The 9,282-nt window shown below is 38.1% G+C and overlaps 1 protein-coding gene across 1 annotated transcript; it reads right to left on the bottom strand.

Moving 5' to 3' along the window:
* Positions 1-244: 244 nt before the first annotated feature.
* Positions 245-8,396, bottom strand: LOC110477952 (sulfotransferase 6B1-like). The gene is made up of 7 exons (XM_021544215.2): positions 7,629-8,396; positions 6,054-6,193; positions 5,273-5,362; positions 4,504-4,630; positions 3,628-3,722; positions 2,959-3,115; positions 245-2,033 (listed from the first exon to the last, which is right to left on the bottom strand). The coding sequence occupies exons 1-7, from the start codon at positions 7,828-7,830 to the stop codon at positions 1,903-1,905; spliced, it is 942 nt and encodes a 313-aa protein (XP_021399890.1). The 5' UTR covers positions 7,831-8,396; the 3' UTR covers positions 245-1,902.
* Between the last annotated feature and the right edge of the window lie 886 nt (positions 8,397-9,282).

Genomic DNA, 9,282 nt, shown 5'->3' on the forward strand with positions numbered 1-9,282 from the left:
CCTTTCTGGTTGCTTAAAGATAACCTGTAGTTGTTCAAAGATGGCTTGCCACAGGATTTTCTGCTGCTCATTCATTTATTTTCTAAATATTTCTAAGTATTACTTTGAGCATTCCTATTTCTTTACAAAACTCTGCATGTCCACTTATGTCCAAGCAGAAGCAACCAGCTTTAGAAGAGTGAAACAAAAATTCTTTGGATATTTCATTCCTTTGATTTGCAGAAAAAAAACTCCACAACCTGTAAAAGTTGTAAAGCCGGTATGATTTATTTCCGAGCTGGACACATGCTCCCCAAGGACATGCGCACCCCCAAAAATTCCCAAGTCTACTTTATCCCCTAATCTGTTGCATATGCATAAAAGACATATGCATATGTATTAAACTGTCTTTCAAATTTTTATGAGCCTGCAAAGTTATTCAGTCACATAACCCAGGTTCAGTTTTTCCATTTGCTTCAGCCTCAAGGTCAGTGAGGCCTCTTATCTCACTTCAGTTTGAATGCTTTTATTCCTTTTGAAGTAGCCTTGAATCATATCTGTTGTCTCCCCAGGCCTTTTTGTGAGCACATGAGTTAACAGATTAAACAAGCAGACTTCAGCTAAATCCAAATTTGGTTTCTAACAAGAGTTAAATTTCCAAGCCCCTGTCTCACTGTTCAACTGTATCTTTTATTTTTACATCTTACCTCGTTAGGTGGTGGTTCTATAAATTGGGTCAGGTTTTTCCTGTTTTTAATCAACCATAATTACAGAACCTTATTTTGCCTCTTTTTTTCTAGAATAGGTCCTTGGACAAGTCTGCAATATTGTGTCTAGAGAGGCAAATGCCAGTGGCACTAGAAGAGGGCTGGGTACAGCAATGTCTTCCACCATCACTCTTGAAACCCCACTATCTCAATAGAGACATTTTCAAGTAACAGACAAAGAAGAGGGTTTCCAAGGGAGGACCACAAAGCTGAGAAGGCTCAGGGACAACCCCATCAGAGTTTCCAGTACTTAAAGGCAGCTCCAAAGAGGATAAAGGCTCCCTATTTACCAGACACCACATGGAGAAGAAAAGAGGCAATGGGTTCAAGTTGCAACAGGAGAGGTTTAATCTTGATACATGAAGTAAGTTATTTACAGCAAGAACGAGCATTTGCTGGAACAATGCCTCCATAAATGTGGTAGACTCCTCATCACTGGAGGTTTTTAATATATTATATCTAGAATGAATCTCATCCAGGCTCCCTTTCCCATGAAAGGTTGTACCAGATGATTTTTCAAGGTCTCTTCCAACCTGGGCTGCTCTGTGATCCTATAGAAAGCAGTGCTTCTCAGGGAATCTTGCCTATTAACATCAGCCCATAATCTGAAATCCATCTTGATATTCTGCATTCAGAGAGATGAATAGCCTTAACAATGATCCATATTGCCTTTCTTTCTCCACCCTCTAGCTTTGATTTAGTTTGTGTTGAACTCACGGGAGATCTCATTTGACATTAAGCTTCTGTCATATCTCTATTTTTGCTAGTGATATTTTATGTGAAGATGTTGCTTCATTTGAAATGGTTTTGAAGAGAAAAATAATCTGCATACTAGATAAGTATTAGTAGTCTAGAAGGATACAATTTTGTCTAGAAAGAAAAGGGGCATTTCCTTCAAGGTGACAGCTGGAACAGGGCTGTTGAGTTTTTGTAAATGTCATTAGTTGTCATCTTCTTCAGCAAATGGGTGTGGCCTGAGGTCTCACCATGAAACAGAAGGCCATTCCTCAAGAGAGTCACTCTAAAGACTGCTGCAATGACTGTCACAGTAATTCTAAGGTGCTTGTATCATTTGATCTAGTTGTCCTGTGTATACCCTTCAGATGATCTGAGTCTGCCTTGCAAATTTCTTCTTCTAACCACGTTTCATAATTCTTCAGGCTTTGCAGTACAAGTCATACTTTAACTTTTTTCCAAGTTTTGTTCCTGCTATATGTTCTTCAAATGCTTTGTCCATTTTCTCACTCTGATCTTCACTGAAAAGATTCTTCCAGTCACTTACACCACCTTCAAAGAAGCAAGAACAAACTCTTGAAAAGCAAGGAATTTCATTTTTTATTCTACAGAGCTCTCATTTTTATTGCATTGTACACTAAATTGCGTTGATGCATTTTCCAGATGAAGCATTTTTCTACACCAATATAATTTTGTGAACTCCATGGCATTACATGTCTATGTGAATAACCTTTTGCTATAATGCAAAAGAACGTACTCCTCTTTAGGTGATGGTACTCAAAAATGCAGCCTAAAATCCTGTTTCCATCCATCTCTCTCCTCTAGTCAGTCATGACTGGCAAAGTGGAAGATCATGAGGAATTGATTAAGAATTATGTGCCAGGAGATAGAGATGAGTTTCTGCTCCTTTGGCAGCTTGAGTTATTCTCCAATTATGTCTCTAATATAAAATGAAGAAATAGATTCTGACAACCAGGTTGCCCTTCTCATGTCCATGTCCCACACACTATACTGCAAAGGTTGTTCCCAAATTGTGTTCCCACCCTTTTGTGTACCTGGATTCTTGCTTGTTTGGCTTATTTCTAATGGGTAAGAGTGAGAAGGCATTTGGCACTGGCCATCTCAGAAGATTCCTACACTCCTAAAAAGTGTGGTCACGCCACTCAGGCTGAATTTGGGCCAGTGCTGCCTGCTCCAAAGGCTGGGCAACTGGTATTCCAGGCACAGAGTGGAGAGGAATTCTGATGCATGACAGTTCCTCCTTCCTGCCAGCCGTCTGTGAGCCTCCAAAAGTGTCTCTGCTGTGAGAGCCTTGCTGGCTATCTTCCTCACCAGTTTTTCTTGAATAGTCTTCTCAAGCAAAGCAGTGATAACCTGCTTAGCAATGCTAATGTGAGTGCAGGAAAAAGAACCAAAGGATGGCCCAAGTTCTTGGCAGTGGGACATTTCTACCTCTGAGCCACTTGCAGCTTCCTACCTTTGCGAAAGAGAGCATTAGCAATTGGCCCATGGGTCTTGTCCGAGTTTTTCTTCATAGACTGGAAGCTGCTCCTCTCTAGCACTAGCTGGAGCTCTTCCTCAGTCAGAGGTATTCCAAAGAATGTAGCTATGTTCTTCACACTCAGGGCTGGATTCTGGAAAGAGGAATGTAGCATATGGCATGATGTTCAAACAAATGACACTGCTTTCCAAGGTGTTTACACATCCCTATATCACTCTGCTGGCTGCATACATAGGATAGTCATAGACTTCACTAGGACTAGAGTGGGCCATAGCGCTTCTCTTGTCCATAATTATTTTGGAGGAGATATGAGCTGCCTTCCTGTAGATTACAAAATATTTTATATGATTGACAGGTGTGTAAAACCTACACTGCTGAAAATAAAAAAGCTCCTCCGCAAAGACACTACAGTTGAATTGGATTTACAATTACTTGGGCTTATATCACAGATAAATAAAAAACCAGAATCATTTTCACAAGAAAAATTTTAAGAGGGCTTTTAAGTTTCAATTTCCCCTTTTCTTCCCTTATAACAAGAACCTGTCTCACACAAATTAGATACCCTGCATGCATACAATGGTGAATTAGTTCAGGAAAAAAGTGTCCCCTTATGTAAAGAGAATTTGTAACTATTGGTAGTCTTACCTCTTTTACCTCTTCATAAGTTATTGTCATAATATTTTCTTTGTCAGCATATTTGTTCCATTCAGAAATGTATTCAAAGTAGCATCCCCAGGCCACTAAATAAAACAAAAGGATCCTAAGATGAAGCACAAATTAAGATTATACAAGTTTTGCTCATTAAGTTGTGTCAACCAAGGGCTTTGTTAATTGTATTTATGGCAGAGTTTACCACCTTCTGTGGTAAGTACAAGTTTTGCTCCAGACTCAGGCATGTGATACCATTTGTAAGTCAGAAAAATAAAACTTGTTAGTATTTCAAGAAAGCTTTGAGTTCACCAAAATAGCTATCCTCTTGCAGACGATCTTGTAAGACTGCCTTAATCCAGTCTAAAACCATTTTGAACCCTCTCTTCTGCTGACCATGTGCTATGCCAAACTCATAACTAGTGCTAATTAATTAAACTAGTGCTATTACTTTTTCTCTTTTGTAATGCATTAGAATTAGTTCACTTTTTAATGCACTAGGCCTAGACCAAATAATTCCTTTCATCCATTTTGGCATGGAGGTGATTATACAGCTCCCTGGACACAAGATGATGGACATAGGAGAGCAGGGGTAAAGGGGACCCGAGGTAGAGGTAAGGAAGAACTGCTTCTTCCAGGAAAAATACCAGTTTGTACAAATTAAAGCCTGTGGAAGTGCATTTTGACAAATATTTATCCTCAAGCAGTAAGACAAGCCTGGTAGACTTCAGTTCAGATTTCTAATTCTCTGTCTTTAATCTCTGCTTTTGTAAAGCAAGAGATCCTAGTGAAACTGATATAACAAAGTACAAGGGTTTTTAGACAAAGACAAATCATTGGACAATTGACACAGACAGAAAAAATATACTGTACTTTTCTTTGTCATGAAATCCGTGAAGAAATCATTCCAGGTCTCATAGGAGGGAAGAAAAACTATGCCATTGGAGAAATGGTAGAATGATGTAGCAACATCTTTTGGATTACGAATCAGTAACAATATCTAGAAAAATAATTGAATTATTTATAGAGAAAGACATAGCAGACTACAACATTAAAAAAGAAACAATAATATTCTTTATAACTGCAGTTGGGGATTTCTAATACCTTGTGTGCTCCTTGCAGAAGTAGCAATTTCATTCCCAATTCTGAAGGTGCAATATTTAACTTTGCTTTGGTACCATGAGAAGATGATTGCCTATAATTACTATCTTTTACAGATTGACCAAATTATTTATGCAGAATCTAAGTATGTTTTGATCAATACAAGCATAGTTCATCTTTTAAGTAGCAGGGGAAATTCACAAAAATATAAATTGTCCTGGAAATTTGACACATTGAAGCCCTCACTTGCAACAATGCCATAAAATTCTTCCCACAGGAAATTACATCAAAATACATTCTGCCTCTGGAGGATTTGTTCAAACCCTGCAAGTGTCTTGTGGAAACTGTCACAAAGGTGCCAATAAAGGCCAAACTGTGGTTAGGTGAGATGAATGACAGCGCTTAAGGACTCATGTAGAAATGGCCAGGCTAAACACTTAAGTATAAGTGTGATTCTGAAAATTGGCAATAAAGTACTAAATTTGCTTTAAACAAAAATCTGTTGAAGTGTTTGCTTTAATACATTAAAATGAGCACTCACCTTGGCATTGTTTTTGAAGATAGACTTGGGAAGGTTTTCAGGACGGAGATGAGAAGCCAGAAATCTTGGAGAAGGTAATCTAGTCATTCGCTTGAAGATTTGGAAGGAGGAAAATGGCGAGTTCACTTAGTACAAGTATTCTTTTCATTAACCTATGCTAAAATGTTGCTCTGATGAACTTATCAACAGTTATTGGCTGATAGAAATGGTTTTTGGGATTTTTTTGTGAGTGTTGCTCTGGGAGATTAGTGGGCTGTTCTGAATAGTTCTAATTTCCAAAGCCCATGAGCACTTGGAAAAAGACTATCCATTGTTAGTTCTCTTCAGTGATAATTCTCTTCATTTCTGTTAGACAAGGGATAAAATCTAGTGGTAGGATACAGATTAGCTATCTCTGAAAGCTGAAGCCTGTGAAGGACTGAGAGAGGGGATAAGGAGGAAAAGCAAGTAAAAGAGACAAAAGCTAATACTTCATGATTTGACACTTCATGAAGCTGTTCTTAAATACAAAAGATGCTATGTTGAATTTTGGAAATACTTATGTATCTCATGGGTATGTTCCCCTTTCTGTTCCACAGATGTGTTAATTTACCCCTCAGTATTTGACAGTCCAGATAAAGTTATTCCTGAAAAGATGTCACATAAATAGAAGTAACATTCTTATCAAACAATGGGACAATAGAAGTAACATTCTTATCAAACAATGGGACAACTAATACATCATATATTCAGTATTTGAAGCACATAATTTTGATCATTTCCATACATATTCTGTTCCCACCTCATATTTCTTGGCATCTCCAACTTCAAGGTAGGCTATTTCTTTTTGTTCTTCAGCATTCAAACTACTTTCACTTCCTGGTGTTTTCTTTTGAGATATGGCTATCAGGTCAGTTAAGATTTGACTTAGCCAGTTTGTGCCTAAAAGAAGCAAAATACAGAACTGCTGTAAAACTTTCAGAATCAGCAGAAATGAATTTAACAGGGAAATCAAGTGGTGGTAATACTACCAGGTGAGTTACTTGGCCTCCTTTCATATGATGCAATCACATCTGACTGTCTGGTCAATCACCTCCCAGGCTCCTACCTTTGCTCCTCAGAAGGACATATTTCTCCAGCTTGAGCAGTTCAGGACACCATAAATTACCTTGTATATTGTGAACTAACTAATAAAAGAGAAGAACCATTGAGATCCAACTAGGAAAACCTGCATTAAAGTAATAAATTTTATTGTGACATATAAAGGGAAGACTGGGGTGGTAAACCTGTACTTTAAAACCTTAAACATTAAGTGTTTTCTGGTGTGCTGGATTACTTTAGGGAGAAAGATGGATCACACTACTTCAACACAGCAGCAGAACTAGATCTGAAAATTGTGCACTCATTTTCTTTAACAATAGGAAAAAACTCTCTAAAGTGACATTTCCTAGAAACATTTGTTATCTTTTTATTCAAAAGACAACAAAGAGCCTGCATAAACCTCCCATCTCTAATTTACCATTTCCTGACATCTGGACACTGGGTACCTTCATCTTTTTCAATGCAATCTTAGCAACTGCATTCAACTGCATAACATTTCTTCAAAAAGAAAATAAATAAAAAAGCAAAAACTTCACAATCTTGTCAGCTGTGACTATCTGCTGTAAGGCAGTGTTAGCCAATTGCTGGAAGAGAGAAACAGGTAGATTAAAGTGTATATGAGGCCCATCTCATCCAAACTTTGGCTTGCACGTGGACCAGTGCTTTGAGAAAGAAGGAGTAAATATGTGGGGTAAACTTGCAAGCCTAGCAAATATGTCCTCTTGATTTCTCAATGATTAAAGAACACTGCAATCACTTCAAGAACAAAAATATTGTTGGTAACTATTTCCTGACATCTATGGGAAATTAAATAAAGACTATGGAATATTCACCATTTGAAGGTACCAAAAACTCCATTGTGAAAACATAAAGCTCTTAACTTTACAAACATACATGTGGAGGAGATTGTGTAATATCAAGAGATCTAGTTGCCTCTGGTGTAAAAAATTGTATTTAGATTCCCACCTATTTGTGCATATAATATCACAACTATCCAAATAAAAATAACAAAAACCATTGGTTGCTATAGAAAAGAAAATCAGATTGTTTTTCTCAGTCTTTTGGAAAGTTTCCCATATCAAATATTCATAACTAATTTCTTGTGCTTTTTGAGAATTAAATAAGTTTTACAAGATTTGCTGAACATTCTAAAGACTATTATTTAGCATAATATATAATATTGTGAACCATCCAAATATATTGCTTATATTCTGTACAACCCTAGTTACTAACTATTACAGAACCTTGTTAATGCAAAAAATTAAAATGTATTCACCGGATTTTGGGTATCCTGCCAAAATTACATCATCACTTCTGACTTCAAAGGACTCCAAAGCTTTGAATGTTTCAGGACTGCAAATAGTGGTAGGGTAGAGAGTTCCCTTGTAAGAGAAAAGCAGTTCATCACGACGCATTGAGTTGGCAGCTGCCATTGCCTTTTGTATGAAATCTTCAGATATATTCCTGGACTTCTCCATTCTACTTCTAACTCTCACCACACAGGCTCTGTCGCAGTGTGAACTGCTGTGTAGAAGGAGAAAGCCACAGATTGTCCTTTAAGAGGTGCTTGGTTTGTTGCTCTTTTTTTTTTTTTTCTGGACCCTATGAACAATAATTTACCTCTTTCTGAACCTGCTAAGATATATGCAGCTCCACTCAAAGACCTTACATAATATGAACCTTTGAAATCAATAGAAGTTGAATAAGATAAGCAGCCAAATGCAATTGCATTCCGGGATAAAGGGCTTAGATAATTACTGAATATCATGCTAGAAAATCTGTGATTACAACACAGAGTTTATAAACAGAATATAATAAAAGAGAATGGCATGAATTGCAGACTGGATATTAAATGCCATGATCAAAATCCTCAAAGCAGACATCTCTTTCCAGTACTCACTGCTGGGATTTTATAATTTTTCTTTATTATATAATTTATCATTCTCATCAAAGTTAGATTTAATGTGTTGGGTTTGGGAGAGAAAATGTTCAGTGCACTAGAGACTGAGCTGAGCACAGTCCTGTGAGTGTGGCCGACTGCTGCCTGCAGCTGGTGCCCAGGAGGGCACAGGGGCACAGGCAATCTTTGGGCCACTCATCAGTCTGCACTACAGAGGTCTGTTTTTTTGGTAGCTACAGGAATTTACTCATTTCTACATTTCTTTGATGAACTCAATCATTGTTTAACATCTTATTCTGGTTTGAAAGCAAAACCAGTGAGAAACTTCAAGTCAGAAATACAATTTATTGGGAAAATGGAAAAGAGACAAAGTACATGCAATGATACAAAATGAAGACCACCAAAAAATTCAGAATACAACCTGACACCCCTTTGGCCAGCGTGTTGGTAGCAGTCCAAATTGGAGTGGCTGCGTCCTCTTGGAGTGACAGATGTGGCTTCTGTTTGTGCAGTGGTCCTGTAGAAAAGGTGTAGTCAGTCCAGTGGAAAACCCCAGCTGTGTCCTCTTGGAAACCTGTGGGAAGACTGCTTCTCTGTCTAGAAATCCCAGAATATATCTAGGTGGGAATGCTTAGCTCCTCCCCCCGGGCAGAGCATCTCACAATGGGCTGATGTCATTCTGGTGTGTTCTTGATCACCTGTTAAACAGAACTGGCCTCTGGAGAGTGTTATCTCTGAGTCATGTGGCAAGACATTGAAGGGCTCATTAAGAGGAGATAAGGAAAACTGCCCAGAGGGTAATTGCTACACAGATGGTTCTAGAAAACATCTTGCCTTTCAATCTCAGACATTATGGACCTCTTTTTCTATTTCCATCTGCATCATGATGAAACCGTACACATAGTTCTCACTTAAGACTAGGTTTCCTTGTGGTACACAACGGGTTTCCCCATCCTTCTGCATTACCCACCAAGTGTAACTGGGTCTTTGATCAAAAACAATCCCACGGATGGGTTTGTCTTTGCCTGGG

This window comes from Lonchura striata, chromosome 3 (assembly GCF_050655825.1).
Source record: "Lonchura striata isolate lonStrDom1 chromosome 3, ASM5065582v1, whole genome shotgun sequence".
NCBI classification, from domain to species: domain Eukaryota; kingdom Metazoa; phylum Chordata; class Aves; order Passeriformes; family Estrildidae; genus Lonchura; species Lonchura striata.

Excerpts from the sequence above, each read along its gene's own strand:
- LOC110477952 (XM_021544215.2), bottom strand. The coding sequence starts at position 7,830 with ATGGAGAAGTCCAGGAATATATCTGAAGATTTCATACAAAAGGCAATG. Across the intron at positions 6,194-7,628 it reads GGCAGGATACCCAAAATCCG|GCACAAACTGGCTAAGTCAA; the intron begins GTGAATACATTT and ends TGCTTCTTTTAG. Across the intron at positions 3,723-4,503 it reads GGATTTCATGACAAAGAAAA|TGGCCTGGGGATGCTACTTT; the intron begins GTACAGTATATT and ends TGTTTTATTTAG.